The following is a 15869-nucleotide window of genomic DNA, read 5'->3' as shown; positions in this document are numbered from 1 at the left end:
GTTGCTTCCAATGTAATGCGATCTCCGCTCTGGCTGCTATAAAGATTTGCAATAGTAATTTCTGTGTCTGTGTGTTTTGTTCTGACAATGGGAGCCCCAATAGAGCATGCCAAGGCTGTATGGTAGATGTAACTGGCATCATCTGTGCTAACCATTGAAACACCATTGACCAGAAGGTGCGGATCTTTGGGCATTGCCACCAAACATGATAATACGTGCCACTATCTCCGCAGCCCCGCCAACAATGAGCAGGGATAGAAGGATAGAACCTATGAAGTGTAGCGGGCGTGTAATGCCAGCGGTAAATCATTTTATAACAATTTTCTTGGAGTCCTGTTGATAGTGAGCATTTGCGAGCCATGAGATATATAGTGTCCCAAGCGCTATCATCCAACTGGATCCCAAAGTCAGATTCCCACAACACCCGGTATGTAGACTCTGAGGGCCGCATATTATTAAACAGTGTGTATATTTTAGAAATAACACCTTTAATAGCCGACGCATGCTGACACAGCGTTTCAAATAATGTGTTGGTTGTACGCACGGTGTGCGAACGAAGCCCCCTGCTAACAAAGGAACGAAGCCTAGCATAGAGGAAGAAGTCAATAGTCTCTTCCGAGTATAAAGTGCATAAGGTATCCCTGGGTATCATCCCACCTTGTTGAGTAATGTGATGTAACCGTGTGAGTCCAGCACCCAACCAACGCTTAATAGCTAAGGAACGTTCCTGAAAAGGAAGGGCTGTGTTAGTAAAGAGGTGCGTCATTAATGAGTAGCTCTCCCCCCCTAGCAACAAAGGTCTCCATCTGTCCCATATGCGTACAGTGGTGCAGAGCGCGTACGGGAGATACTGAATAGCTCCCCAAGTAGAGCGTGGCTGCCACGCCAGCGCGGATATGGGGAAATGGCCCAGGAGTCCCTGCTCAATGTGCACCCATTGTGGAATCTCTCGTGTGGCGTGAATGGCCACCACATCCAATTATTTAAGATCCTTATCAGTCCAGTCTACAAATTTCAAAACTATAGGAGAGTGCGTGAATTGCATTCGACTCTTGTGTGGCTCTTCTAGTGGCTTTCAAGTTCTTCCCTTCTTCTGAAGCTTTTACCACACAAAGTATACAGATTTGGTTTCACTCCAGTGTGCATTTGCTGATGCAATAAGAGAGAAGTCTTCTGACTGAAGGTTTTTCCCACATTCAGTACATGTAAAAGTGTTTCTCTCCTGTGTGGATTCTCTGATGGATACTGAGTCCACTCTTTGTCCTAAACTTTTTATTACACTCAGAGCATGTAAATGGTTTGAATCCAGTATGAATTCTCTGGTGACATTTGAAGTGTTCTTTCTGTTTGAAACCTTTACCACATTCAATACACGTAAATGGTTTCTCCCCGGTGTGGATTCTCTGATGGATATTGAGTCCTCCCTTTGTCCTAAAGTTTTTATCACACTCAGAGCATGTAAATGGTTTGAATCCAGTATGGATTCTCTGGTGACATTTGAAGTGTTCTTTCTGACTGAAACGTTTACCACATTCATTACATGTAAAAGGTTTCGCTCTAGTGTGGATTCGCTGGTGGTATTTGAAGTTTCCTTGCTGACTGAATCTTTTTCCACACTCACTACATATAAATGGTTTCTCTCCTGTGTGGATTCTGTGATGGACATTGAGTACTCCCTTTGATCTAAAGTTTTTATCACACTCAGAGCATGTAAATGGTTTCAATCCAGTGTGGATTTGCTGGTGATATTTGTAACTTCCTTTCCGACTGAAACTTTTACCACACTCATTACATGTAAAAGGTTTCACTCCAGTGTGGATTCTCTGGTGACATTTGAAGTTTCCTTTCTGACTGAAACTTTTACCACAATCAATACATTTAAATGGTTTCTCTCCAGTGTGGATTCTCTGGTGGGTTTTGAGGTTGCACTTCTGACTGAAGCTTTCACCACATTCAGTACATATAAATTGACTTTCTTCTTTAGGAGTTTTCTTCTGTTGTGGGACATCTGCTTTCCTATTGAAGCATTTTTCAGATTGAATACAAGACAACGGTCTCTCACCAGTAAATTTTTTTCTGTCTCCTGAAAAGTCTTTCCGATCACATAAGATTTTATTGCATTCATTACTTGAAATTGCTCTCTCTCGTGGTTGTAATTTTAGCTGTCTGGTGAAGTTTTCTTTCTGATTGATATTTCTGTGATCATCCGTACACATGAATAATTCTTCTTCTCTCTGTGATTCTTGGTTTATTATTAGGTCTTGCTTTTCAATGATATTCTCTCTACTTTCAGAACATGAAAGTGTTCTCTCTTCTCTCTCCATTTTATGGTGCTTTAATATAGAAAACTCAGAGCTGTATGGTTCCCCATCTTGAGGGCAATGAAGGGATCTCTGATCTGTGTGAGTTCTTTGGTGTTTATCTAAGGATGCCCTGCAAGAAAAGATTTTCTTACATTCAATACAAGTGAAAATGTTCCCTTGAGTGTGGATTCTCTGGTGTAATTTCAGGGTTACCTTCTGTTTGAAACATTTTCCACATTGAGAGCATGGAAAAGGTCTCACTCCTGTGTGGGTTTTCTGGTGCAACACAAAATGACATTTCCTATCAAAGGTTTTCCCACAGAAGTCACACTGAAAGGATTTCTTTCCTTTCTCCTCTTTCTGGTGGAGGCCAGAAGTCATGTGATCACTATTACTCTGGAAGGGTCTCTCTGCTCTCAGTTGTCTCTGGTGCTCAGGGATGTCTGTGAGCTCCCTGTCACTTCTCTCACATGCAGTGACTCCACCCCGTGAGTCTCGTGTAAGGTATCGCTGCTTCTTCTCAGATTCCTGCTGTTTTTGGCTAGTTTCTCCGCTCTCAGTCCTCTGGGAAAGATTTTCACAGACATTTCCTGATGGTCGTACCAGTACTAGGTGTTCTTCTCGATGCTCCTCCCTTTTTGCTTCCTGTATGACCTCATTGTCTGCTGGATAGAAAAAGATGGAATTAATCATGTGTCAGTGACAATGGCATGGAAAGCTATCAATGACCTGAATCAGACTTTTTGAAGAATCACACAATGAACGGAGACCCCTGTGAAAACTCCTGTGTGATGTCTTTATAGAGCTCCTGTGGTTTATTTTATTTATAAAAAAAAAACTTATACCCCACCTCTTCCTATTCATTTGTTCAAGCTGGGTCACAATGATAGATGCACATTCACCACAAATAAAACAGATTAAACATAACAAAATTAATAAATTAAAAACATCTTTACACAGTTTTCAGACCCTTTCTCAATTCTTTTAAATCACACTGGTACAGCTTTCTACATAAAAGATGCAGAGGAAGGAAAGGCTCCCTTACGTGTTACTAGCAATCAGTACTCACGAGCAGAGGGAACAGAAGCATCCCTGTCCCTTCAGCCTTCAATGATATCGGTGGCTCATAACCTCCAAACTTAGAAGACATCAAACACTTTATTTCTGAATATCACCATCAGTTTCACCTAAGAGCGACTCTGCACAGGGAGCCAGTGAAGATCCTTTAACACAGGAGTTGGGATCCTACCTACCCCTGTCATTAATGATGTGACATTTTTATCCAAGCAGCAATAAAGCTGTGGCAATACAGGAACGCTGGAGATCACACAGGTCCGTCCTTTAGGATTCCTGTGGGTCTGGTTCCTTTGGGCTTATGTACTCTTTCAGATAGTAGAAAGTCTAGGGGGCACTCCATGAAGTTAGCGTGTGGCACATTTAAAACTAATCGGAGAAAGTTCTTTTTTACTCAACGCACAATTAAACTCTGGAATTTGTTGCCAGAGGATGTGGTTAGTGCAGTTAGTATAGCTGTGTTTAAAAAAGGATTGGATAAGTTCTTGGAGAAGTCCATTACCTGCTATTAAGTTCACTTAGAGAATAGCAACTGCCATTAGCAATGGTTACATGGAATAGACTTAGTTTTTGGGTACTTGCCAGGTTCTTATGGCCTGGATTGGCCACTGTTGGAAACAGGATGCTGGGCTTGATGGACCCTTGGTCTGACCCAGTATGGCATGTTCTTATTTAAAAATATTTATTATCCACTTATAGTGGACCTTCCATACTAAGTGGGTTACAATAACAAATTTAAATAAACCACATTTAATATACATACAATAGCATGTCTATATCTAAAGCACAGATCACTTAATCTCTCACTTCCCTAACATTTCCATCTTTTCTATTACATTGTATAAATAAAATTGTTTTCCAACCTTGCTTGTGTCTTATAAAATGTATTTTCTTTTTATTGAGGAAAAGCAATTTCAAGTATCAGCACAGAGAGGAGATCTCAGGTATGGGGGAAAAAAAGAAGATGAGAGGAGGGGGGAGAGAGGACAGGCCTTGTGAACCTATTGCTAAATTGAGGCCTGCTTTCACATTTCTGATGTAGAGATGTCCCATGAAAAAGTGAATTTTAGTAAAACATCCCCTGTGTTTACTAAAAATGGAGATAATGCAATCCTTACCTACAGAGCTCAGGGTCTCATAATTCTCCTTCTCATCCCTGTAAATCTCCTTCTCTCCTTCATCTAAACAACCTCCTTCCTCCTGGGAGAAAGAGACAGCGATGTCCTCAAATGTCACCGGCACCTGAAACACAAACCAGAAACACTCAGGGACACGTGGAGGGGCTCAGCTGGATATAATCCCATAACATTTTATCATGGAAGAGGGGACACCAGGACCCCTCATCCCCAGGAACTGCCAGACTTGTTCCCCTGGACTCAGTTTCCTTTTTGGACCTCGGGGTTTACAAGTCTAATCCCAGAGACAGAGAATATCAATCGTCTCTGCCTGGATAAATCTGAATAATAAAACCCCAGATCTAACAGAGCATTATCCAGAACATCAGGAACATCTGATTCTGTCACATCAGGAGAGCTCACTGTGCTCTCATCCTCCTGGTTTGCTCAGCCCCTAACCTTGGGTCATCTTTGATGCCTCTCCCTCCTTCTGCACATCCAAAACACTGCTAAAGTGAGTCACTTCCTCCTCTATAACACTGCTAAAATCTATCCCTTCCTCTCTGAGCCAAAACACTCCTCCCCTCTCGTATCTCCTCCTGCTTAGCCTTCTGTAACTTGCTCTCTGCTGACCTCCCGCTGAATCGTTTTTCTCCACTGCAATCTCTTCAACATTCAGCTGCATGACTTCTCTTTCTTTAACCTCGCTATGATCATGTAACCCCTCTTCTCAGGTCGCTACATTGGCTCTCTGTCCACTTCCACCTACAGTTCAAGCTTCTCTCCCTCCCCTACAAATGCACTCACTCTGCAGCTCCTCACTGCCTTTCTTCTCTTTTCTCTCCCTTCCTCGTGAACGCTGTTCCTCTTATCTGTGCCTTTCTCCTCCACCACCACCTTCCGAATCCCTGCTTTCTGCCTCGCTCTGCCGAGTGCCTGGAAGAGACTTCCTGTGTCTTTCTCCCTCTCTGGTCATAAGCGAATGCAGTTTAAAATCTCACCTTGGGGCACTCTCGCCGCAGAGCAAGATGGCCGCCTGACCTAGAGCTCCCGTGCAGCCCGGGCCGAATCCCGCCGAGACCGCTGCGCAAAATACAGATAAAGCTTGTAAACCTCCCGAAATCGCAAGCGGAAACCAGCGAGATGGCACAGCGTAAAAAAGGACCAGATCTTAAACAATTTGCGCTCTCTAAACTCCCCGACTTGGAAGAGGGGCCTGAGAGCACACTTAGAACCTTGGACTCGAGTGAGCCGGCACCCGAGGGGGAGAGCGCCGATGGCAGTACCTGATATCCCCACGAGAGATGATTTTCGCCGTTGGTTTGGGGACATAAGAAAGGAAATGAAAGACAACAAAAAGGAACTTTTATCTACCATCCAACAATTAAAGGAAGACATGGCAGATATAGGGAGACGAGTGGATGACTGTGATATGCGCCTAGATGCACAATCTGAGAAACTGGACGGCTTAAACAAATCAGTACAAAGGGTTACATAGGATTCGGACGCTTTACTTGCTAAAGTGGAAGATTTGGAAAACAGGAGCAGGCGCAACAAATTTGAGATTCAGGGGCATACCAGATACGGAAATGTATGCTGACTGTGAGAAAACGATTCAGCGGTTCTGCGCTTTCCTTCTGCAACATGACACAGATAACACTGAAGGCCATGATTCTGCTATGCAGGTGGAGTTGGAGCGTGCCCATAGGACTCTGGGCCCCAGAATCACTGGCAGGCCACGAGATATAGTGTGTTTCACTAGATTCCCGGTGAAAGATCAAATCTATCAGATTGCAAGGAAGAAAGCGGCGTGGGAATGGGAATCCCACCAAATACAGATTTTCACGGATCTCTCCCCACTGACGTTGAAGAAGCGGATGGAATTCAAGGAGATCACAGCACTACTTCGAAAGGAGAACATAAGATACCGCTGGCTATTTCCCTTCGGCATTGCAATCACTATTGATGGCAATACCACCGCAGCTAAGAACTTAGTGGAGGCTGCGGCCATCTTACGATCAGCAGGTCATCAAGTGAACACCACTACCAATAACTCAAGGGGTCGGCCTTCTACCGCACCTATGGAGACACCATGTTGGCAGAGAGTCCGCAATGGAGGGAAAAGGCTCAGACGAAACTCGGGAGACAGTTCCTCTGATCAGGAAAAAGGGAAAGGCCGATTTCTCCGCGAGCAAGCTGAGTGAAGATCTTATACGATGGACTCTGGTTCATGACTACAGTAATGATGGTTCCACATGTAATCATATTTCAGGTTATGGTTTAAAATGAGGTTTATTTATACTGTGATATGGGGGGGGGTCGGCGGGGTGGGCTCGGGATGAGGGGGGGCGGGCTCCGTGATCGATTCTTACCCCCACAGCCGTCACGGACTGTCCTTAGCACAGTTCTGTGAGGCAAATAGGCAGATTCGGGGAGGAGGGGGGGGGGGTTCAGGAGGGACTAAAAAAATTATTTACTATGTTAGGAATGCACAAACATTATCCACCAGAATGAATATACCTCATGATCTGGAGCAGGGAATGTATACTGCGTTGGGGGTGATGCATACTGGGGGCACCATTTTATGGACGGTGATGCGTATAGCGGGGAGATTCATACTCAGGGTAGGGTGCGCAAGAGGAAATTTGACTAGATATTCTTTATGATGTCCATTAAATTATGGTCCTTAAATGTGAAGGGTCTTAATAGTCCTCAAAAAAGGCAACATCTTAAGCAGGAAGCGCAGAAATCACAGGCAGATGTCCTACTTCTACAGGAAACACATCTGCAACAAAAATATGTACATTTGCTCCAGTGGCCACTTTACCTCCATCAATTTCACGCCGCAGCCACTGCGGAAGGGAAATACACTGGTGTCAGCATTTTACTCCGCAAGGGAACTGTAATCCAACATATAGCTGATCCCATGGGGCGGTTCCTGCTGGTTCAGTTAGACATTGATAAAGAAATCTATACCATTCTAAATGTGTATGCTCCCAATACGTCTCACACTGATTTTCTGGACAGGCTAGACAATATTCTAAACACTGTAGAGGAGAATTTTGTTGTGTTAAGCAATAAATAAATGAAATGGAAAAAAAATGAAGCATGGTGCATATTCTCGTCTCTCTATTCTTTGTTTTTGATCTAGGGAGACTTATCAGCTCATTTACCTGGCCTGCTCCCTCGACTGCGATCCCTGTCCCTGGGATGAGTGCCTTCCTGGTTCCTTGGAACTCTAGCTCCCTACTTCCTGCAGTACAGAGTCCATAAACTCAGAAAGAAAAAAAGGAAGGGAACTTAGATCTTGAAATAACCACAACAAAGAAAGCAGGAGAGCAACTTGCCTTCACATCATACAGTGCTCCCCCCTTCCTTGACTTACTGTCCTATGTAATCATTTTACTTGCCTGTGCTTCCTTGTTTCCCTTCGGGCGGGAATTGTACTGGTCTGTCAGGACTCGAGGAAAGCAAATTAGCAGACAAGACCTAATTGATCCTTCCTCTTCATCCTGCCAGACCAGTGACCTGTGGGTTGTGCTTAAGCTGTACTCGTCCCGGGCGGGATTCCCCAACGCTGCCTCTAGAACTGGAGGCAAGTTCAGTCCCCTTCCCCCTCAGAGAGGTGCGGCCTGTAACGTTTCGTGAACGTGTGCTCGGGAGTAACTGTCCGTGACGTTGCCTGCGCCCTCATGGGCCGGGCCCTTTAGTCCCTCCAGGACTGGCTCGTTTCTCATTAGATAAGCTGCTGCTATCATCTCCCTGATCCACCTGGCGATTATCACAATAAAGAGGTGGCATGCAAGGCCTCAAAGTTAGAACCCGCCCCTCCCGAAGTCATTAGTCACCTTCAAGTATCTCAAAAGAAACCTGCGAACGCCTAGGAATCTGAAGACCCTGCGCGTTCCTACACACTCGGCCTTCCTGAACCTTGGCAGTGTGATGGCTTGCCTGAAACGAAATTCTGATACGACCTTCGGAAGGAAGGCCGGTACTGACCTGATCATCACCTTCTCCATTGAAAAGGAGAGGCAGGGGTCACTGGCAAGACAGGGCCTGTAACTCCGAAATCCTCCTTGCTAGGAAAACCACCAGCACCATTACTGTCTTCAGTGCCAGGTCCTTCAGAGACGTTTCCCCACGGTGCCTTGGCCAGTGCCTTGAAACACAAGATTCAGATCCCAAGCAGTGGTCTCAACTTGCTGTGCTCCCCTTAGGAATCGCAGCACATCTGGCTGGGTGGCAACGGAGACTCTTCTAAATGGCCCGCCGAAGCACGCACTTCCTGCTCCTTGGACCCTTTGTCCAGACCTTCCTGTAAGAGTTGCAGAAGCGACACGGTGTCCGTTCTCCTTGGGGACAACTTTAGAGGACTCTCCATGCATGGCTACATGGGAAGGAGGTGGTGCTCTTTTTGGCACTATGCGTGTCGATCGCCTTTTTCTTCGATTGGTAACCAATGTGACGACTCATAACTAGACTAACCCGTCCAGGGTCTGCAAGACAGCTTTCTCTTCTGTTTGCCTTGAACGGGGAAGCAAAGAAAGAAGTCTTAGGTCTGGGTGATAGCCAGGACCCATGGGTCCTCCCTCATCCTGGCCCACTCGTGATTAAAGTTTTGCAACCTGCCCACGCCCCCCCCCCCCCCCAACTAGAGGAGGAGGTTAGTGGGCCTGCACTTCGTCTGAGCACCTCTCTTCACTGAGCAGAGCTCGAGCACTTCCTTCCTTAGTGAACTGCCTGTTGCCTGGAAAGGGCTGCGATCTGCCTGGGATCCTTGATGGACAGGGACCTTTGTTTGTAGTCTTTGGGCCACTGTCTCTAGGACCCTCATACCTCCCAAATCCTTAATCAAGTTTCTCCGATTCCTCTCCGCACAATCATTTCCATCTAAAAAGGTTCGTTTCCCCTAGCTTGGTTTCGGATGCAGAGTCTGCTGCCCAGATTTTCGCTCATAGACCTCGTGGCAGTCAGGCTCCCCCGGGTTGCAGCCTGCTTGGCAGCTACCCATGAGGGTCATATAAAAGGTACCCGTCCGCCACAAATGCTCCCGCGGACTCTGCGAGAGCCAAGGCTACTGCTCTGCCTTTGGCTTCTGCTTGGCCCACAGTAATAAAGCCCTGGCCACAGATAGCCCCCTGGACAGCTCAAAGCCCTTCTTTAGCAAATCTCTCTGCTTTCCTGTTTCGGGGACCTTTCAGGGCTGCTCCCCCTTCCATCGGGATCGTCGTCAGGTTTTTACAATTTATCCAGAAGATACAATTTTTGCACGGTCCCAAGCCTCGACGTCGGCCTCTCCCTTTCCGCTGCCAGCACGTCCTGGACTGTTGAATGGATGGGCCAAGCTTCGGAAGGCCTACGTTATTCCCAGCCAGAATGGGACTGCCCCTTTCATTCTTGCTTTAGGCTGGTCCTCCTTTAAACTCGACACCTGTGTGACCTTTGAGATCAGAGCCCCCAGCTCCTTAACCTCTTCCTTCCTCTGACCCCCCTGGCCCTTCCATAGTGGGCCTCCAATCCTCCCAGGCTGTCTGTGGTTGAGGCCTGGAAAAAAAAAACACAAAAAAACCTTAGTGGAGAACTCCAAGGCCTCCTCTCACGGTGACCCAGGCAGCTGGTGCTGCTCAGCTGGGCCCGGCCCTCCTTCTGATGCCATGGACAAGTGGCCCGACTGGCCCGATGCCGGCTCAAGCAGCACCGGAAAGGACGCTCCTGCTGCGCTGTTCTCTGCTCCGGCACCGCCCCCTTCCTCTACTGGGGCCTGCCTGTGGCCACCACAATTCTGGAAGAACGGCCCTGCAACGATAGGGACCCGTCGGCTCTGTCCCGCATGCACTTCCTCCCCCTTTCCCAAACCTGGGGTTGGCTGTGCTTCCTTCAGGCTCATCTGTTTCTTCACTTCACTCTTTTTTAATACTCCCAGTCTAATTGCCTTCCAGAGAAAAACCAGGAGACCGAACCATCTTCTTACCTTGGGAAGGGAAGATCACGCCTACGGAGGCTGCTGTCCCAACAGGTTCCCCACCCCGGCCCTGGATCCTAGGGAAAGCGACCTTACAGAAGGCCCTCTGCCCAGGGGCCACTCCTCCTGCTGCTGGACCAGCTCCATCTGAGCCCCTCACCATCTGCTGGAGGCAGGGACTGCCGACTTCCCCTCTGCTGGGCCTGCCAGTACGGTGGCGACGTCAGAAGGGAAGTATTTGCACCCTTCCCCCCATCTGCTGCTAGGAGGTCTGGCAGGACAAAGAGGAAGGCGGGTTTTTAGACAAGATTTCAAAAAGGCAAGAGAGCGGGCAAGACGCAGCAGCTCAGGAAGTCTCTTCCAAGCACACTGTGCAGGCAGGAGGAAGGCACGGCGTCGGGAATTGGGGGTAGAGGAGAAGGCATAGATAGGAGGGACTTGCATGAGGAGGGCTGTAAGAGGGTAAGATAGGAGAGGTAGTGAGAAGCTGCTCTTTGGGATCGTGCCAGGTACTTGGGACCTGGATTGGCCACTGCTGGAAGCAGGACACTGGGACTGATGGGACCCTCGCTCTGACCCAGTATGGGAAGTTCTTATGTTCTCAGGAGCTGCAGAGTGAAGACTCCTGAAGCCAAGTAAGAGGAGCTTGAACTGCAGGTGGGAATGGATAGAGAGGAGGACAGTGTTGTTCACAGAAATACAGAAAGAAGGGAGGAAGAGGAGGAGAAGTGGGTTTGGTGGGAAAGATGAGGAGCTCTGTCTGGGTCACGTTGAGTTTAAGGTGGTGGAGGGACATCCAGGCAGCAATGTCAGACAAGAAGCTGAGATTTGGGACTGGATTCCTGGTGTCGAGGTAAATCTGGGAATCAGCAGCATAAAGATGGAATGGAAAACCAGGAGAGGATGGTCGGGGATGGGTGGTAAAATATTAAACACTTGTATAGAAATGGGGAAAAAAGAGGAACATCTGGAGAGCTCTGTGCCCGAACGCTCCTAGTATGGGAAATTCAGTCCTGGATCAGGAGGCAGTCGCGGAAGAAGCCGACGTGGATGCAGTGGCCGGCATGGAGATGTGGTACACCGAGAGCCACACATGGGATATTGTTATACTCGGCTACAATCTATTCAGGCCGGCGAGTCTGAACTCTGTGGTGAGCAATTTACTGGAATCTCTGCTAAAAACAGGGGAGAGAGCAGATTCTGGAATCCAATGGACGGCAAGATCGGAGGCAGCAGGGCTTTACCAGAGGTAGAGGCTCTGTCAGGTCAGACCAATCTGATCGATTTTTTTTTGTCTGGCTGACCAGAGAGTTGGATCAAGGGAGAGCGCTAGACGTAGAGCACTCGGACGTCTGGAAGGCCTTTGACCCGGTTCCGCACAGGAGACTTATAATTAAATTGTGCGCCCTTGAGATGGACCCTGAAAGCGAGTGACGGGGCTTGGAATCTGACTGAGCGGGAGGCCACAGAGGGCAGGTGGGAAACGGAGATCACTCAGAGGCGTTGGGCATTACCAGGCGTGTGCCACATGGATCAGTCCTTGGACCGGTTCTTCTCAACATTTTCGCGAGCGACACTGTGGAAGGAGTGGCGGGAAAGGTTTGTCTTTTTGCCCAGGATACCAAAATCATGAGGCGGGATCTAGTGAAGCTCGAGGAATGGAGCTAGGGTCTGGCAGCTAAGATTTAAAGCTGTAAAAACGCAGAGCTATAAATAGTCGGCGGGTCTGAAATCTGATTTGGGCTGCAAAGGATGTTAATCAAGCAGCTTTACTCTTACAGACGGATGCCGAAAAGGGTTTTGAAAGAGTCCATTGGCAATTTAAGTATAAAAAAGTTCTAGAAAAGCATGGATTGGGAATACAGTTTAATACAAAGGTTATCTGCTTCACCCCGGGCCACTGTTAAAATAAATGTGTGTGTGTGTGTGTCGGGGGGAGGGGACGAGGCAGGGATGCCTGCTTATCTCCACTCTTCTTTGCGCTGGTCAAGGAATCCCTAGTGGAAAGGATCAGAGAAACTGAAATATTAATGGGATTCCCAGAGGCAACATGTTTAAAATCATGAGAGTTCTAGAACGGGTAGATGTGAATCGGTTATTTACTCTTTCGGATAATAGAAAGACTAGGGGGCACTCCATGAAGTTAGCATGGGGCACATTTAAAACTAATCAGAGGAAGTTCTTCTTCACTCAAAGCACAATTAAACTCTGGAATTTGTTGCCAGAGGACGTGGTTAGTTAAGAACATGCCATACAGGGTCAGACCAAGGGTCCATCAAGCCCAGCATCCTGTTTCCAACAGTGGCCAATCCAGGCCATAAGAACCTGGCAAGTACCCAAAAACTAAGTCTATTCCATGTTTCCGTTACTAGTAATAGCAGTGGCTATTTTCTAAGTCAACTTAATTAATAGCAGGTAATGGACTTCTCCTCCAAGAACTTATCCAATCCTTTTTTTAAACACAGCTATACTAACTGCACTAACCACGTCCTCTGCCAACAAATTCCAGAGTTTAACTGTGCGTTGAGTAAAAAAGAACTTTCTCCGATTAGTTTTAAATGTGCTACTTGCTAACTTCATGGAGTGCCCCCTAGTCTATTATCCGAAAGCATAAATAATCGATTCACATCTACCCGTTCTAGACCTCTCATGATTTTAAACACCTCTATCATATCCCCCCTCAGCCGTCTCTTCTCCAAGCTGAAAAGTCCTAACCTCTTTAGTCTTTCCTCATAGGGGAGCTGTTCCATTCCCCTTATCATTTTGGTAGCCCTTCTCTGTACCTTCTCCATCGCAATTATATCTTTTTTGAGATGCGACCAGAATTGTACACAGTATTCAAGGTGCGGTCTCACCATGGAGCGATACAGAGGCATTATGACATTTTCCGTTTTATTCATCATTCCCTTTCTAATAATTCCCAACATTCTGTTTGCTTTTTTGACTGCCGCAGCACACTGTACTGACGATTTCAATGTGTTACCCACTATAACGCCTAGATCTCTTTCTTGGGTTGTAGCACCTAATACGGAACCCAAAATTGTGTAATTATAGCATGGGTTATTTTTCCCTATATGCATCACCTTGCACTTTTCCACATTAAATTTCATCTGCCATTTGGATGCCCAATTTTCCAGTCTCACAAGGTCCTCCTGCAATTTATCACAATCTGCTTGTGATTTAACTACTCTGAATAATTTTGTATCATCTGCAAATTTGATAACCTCACTCGTCATATTCCTTTCCAGATAATTTATATATATATTGAAAAGCACCGGTCCAAGTACAGATCCCTGAGGCACTCCACTGTTTACCCTTTTCCACTGAGAAAATTGACCATTTAATCCTACCCTCTGTTTCCTGTCTTTTAACCAGCTTGTAATCCACGAAAGGACATCGCCTCCTATCCCATGACTTTTTAGTTTTTGTAGAAGCCTCTCATGAGGGACTTTGTCAAATGCCTTCTGAAAATCCAAATACACTACATCTACCGGTTCACCTTTATCCACATGTTTATTAACCCCTTCAAATAAATGAAGCAGATTTGTTAGGCAAGACGTCCCTTGGGTAAATCCATGTTGACTGTGTTCCATTAAACCATGTCTTTCTATATGCTCTACGATTTTGATCTTGAGAATAGTTTCCACTATTTTTCCCGGCACTGAAGTTAGGCTCACTGGTCTATAGTTACCTGGATCGCCCCTGGATCCTTTTTTAAATATTGGGGTTACATTGGCCACCCTCCAGTCTTCAGGTACAATAGATGATTTTAATGATAGATTACAAATTTTAACTAATAGATCAGAAATTTCATTTTTGAGTTCCTTCAGAACCCTAGGATGCATACCATCCGGTCCAGGTGATTTGCTACTCTTTAGTTTGTCAATCTGGCCTACTACATCTTCCAGGTTCACAGTGATTTTGTTCAGTTCGTCTGACTCATCACCCCTGAAAACCCCGACACACAAGGGATTTCTACCCATAAAGATTCAATTGTGCATTTAGTCTCATGCAGGATGTTTATCCTGTTGGACTCTATGCCATCCCGGACATAAAGCGCCACACCTCCTCCTGGGTGCTCCTCTCTGTCATTGCGATATAATTTGTACCCCGGTATAGCACTGTCCCATTGGTTATCCTCTTTCCACCATGTCTCTGAGATGCCAATTAAGTCTATGTCATCATTCACTGCTATACATTCTAATTCTCCCATCTTACTTCTTAGACTTCTGGCATTAGCATACAAACATTTCAAAGTTTGTTTTTTGTTTGTATTTTCATTCTGCTTTTTAATTGATAGGGATAAGTTAGAATTTTTTAGCTCAGGTGAGTTTTTAGTTACAGGCACTTGGACTACTTTTCTAATTATTGGAACCTCACTGTCGGGATGCCCTAATTCTAATGCATCATTAGTATCCTTTGAAGATACCTCTCTCAGAACCATGCGCTGCTGAGCAACTGTCGGCTTTCCCCTTTGTTCTAGTTTAAAAGCTGCTCTATCTCCTTTTTAAAGGTTAGCACCAGCAGTCTGGTTCCACCCTGGTTAAGATGGAGCCCATCCCTTCGGAAGAGATTCCCCCTTCCCCAGAAGGTTCCCCAGGTCCTAACAAAACGGAATCCCTCTTCCTTGCACCATCGTCTCATCCACGCATTGAGACTCCGGAGCTCTGCCTGCCTCTGGTGACCTGCGCGTGGAACAGGGAGCATTTCAGAGAATGCTACCCTGGAGGTTTTGGATTTAAGCTTTCTACCTAAGAGCCTAAATTTGGCTTCCAGAACCTCCCTCCCACATTTTCCTATGTCATTGGTGCCCACATGTACCATGACAGCCAACTCCTCCCCAGCACTGTCTAAAATCCTATCTAGTTCAGTTAGTATAGCTGTGTTTAAAAAAAGGATTGGATAAGTTCTTGGAGGAGAAGCCCATTACCTGCTATTAAGTTCACTTAGAGAATAGCCACTGCCATTAGTAATGGTTACATGGAATAGACTTAGTTTTTGGGTACTTGCCAGGTTCTTATGGCCTGGATTGGCCACTGTTGGAAACAGGATGCTGGGCTTGATGGACCCTTGGTCTGACCCACTATCGCATGTTCTTATATGCTTAAACTGCACTTCTCCGCTGGAAGGATTGATTAAGTATGAAAAGGATTGGAAGAGGGATTTGGGTGCCTTGGTAGAAGTAGAGGCGGGGGGGGGGGGGGGGGGGAGGATATTAGGTGGCAGTTAGGATAATGTCAGTTGCAGCTTAATTCTTTTAAAATGTATTTACGTTGGGTACTCTACGCTGGTCAGACTATAAGCCAGATTTCCTAATGTGACAGGAGTTGTGTTGGCGGGACTGAGGGATTCGAGGCTCCATGTGGCATATCTGGTGGTCTTGCCCGGGCATTACCCCTTTTGGGGATATGGCTT

The 15869-nt window shown here is 46.3% G+C and overlaps 1 protein-coding gene across 2 annotated transcripts in view; it reads right to left on the bottom strand.

Moving 5' to 3' along the window:
• Positions 1-1176: 1176 nt before the first annotated feature.
• LOC115083681 (oocyte zinc finger protein XlCOF6-like) overlaps positions 1177-15869 on the bottom strand; it is a 29002-nt gene continuing 14309 nt past the window's right edge. Inside the window, exons 3-4 of one of the 2 annotated variants that reach the window (XM_029587642.1) lie at positions 4496-4619; positions 1177-2965 (exon numbers count right to left, since the gene is read on the bottom strand). In XM_029587642.1, coding sequence (XP_029443502.1) covers positions 1197-2965; positions 4496-4619 — 1893 coding nt within the window. In that variant the 3' untranslated portion in view covers positions 1177-1196. Of the gene's footprint in view, positions 2969-4495; positions 4620-15869 lie in introns of both variants that reach the window. The other variant, XM_029587641.1, reaches the window with a different exon arrangement.

This window comes from Rhinatrema bivittatum, chromosome 2 (genome assembly GCF_901001135.1).
Source record: "Rhinatrema bivittatum chromosome 2, aRhiBiv1.1, whole genome shotgun sequence".
Lineage (NCBI taxonomy): Eukaryota > Metazoa > Chordata > Amphibia > Gymnophiona > Rhinatrematidae > Rhinatrema > Rhinatrema bivittatum.
Note: the sequence above shows the minus strand (reverse complement) of the source record. Positions and strands in the feature narration are given on the sequence as shown.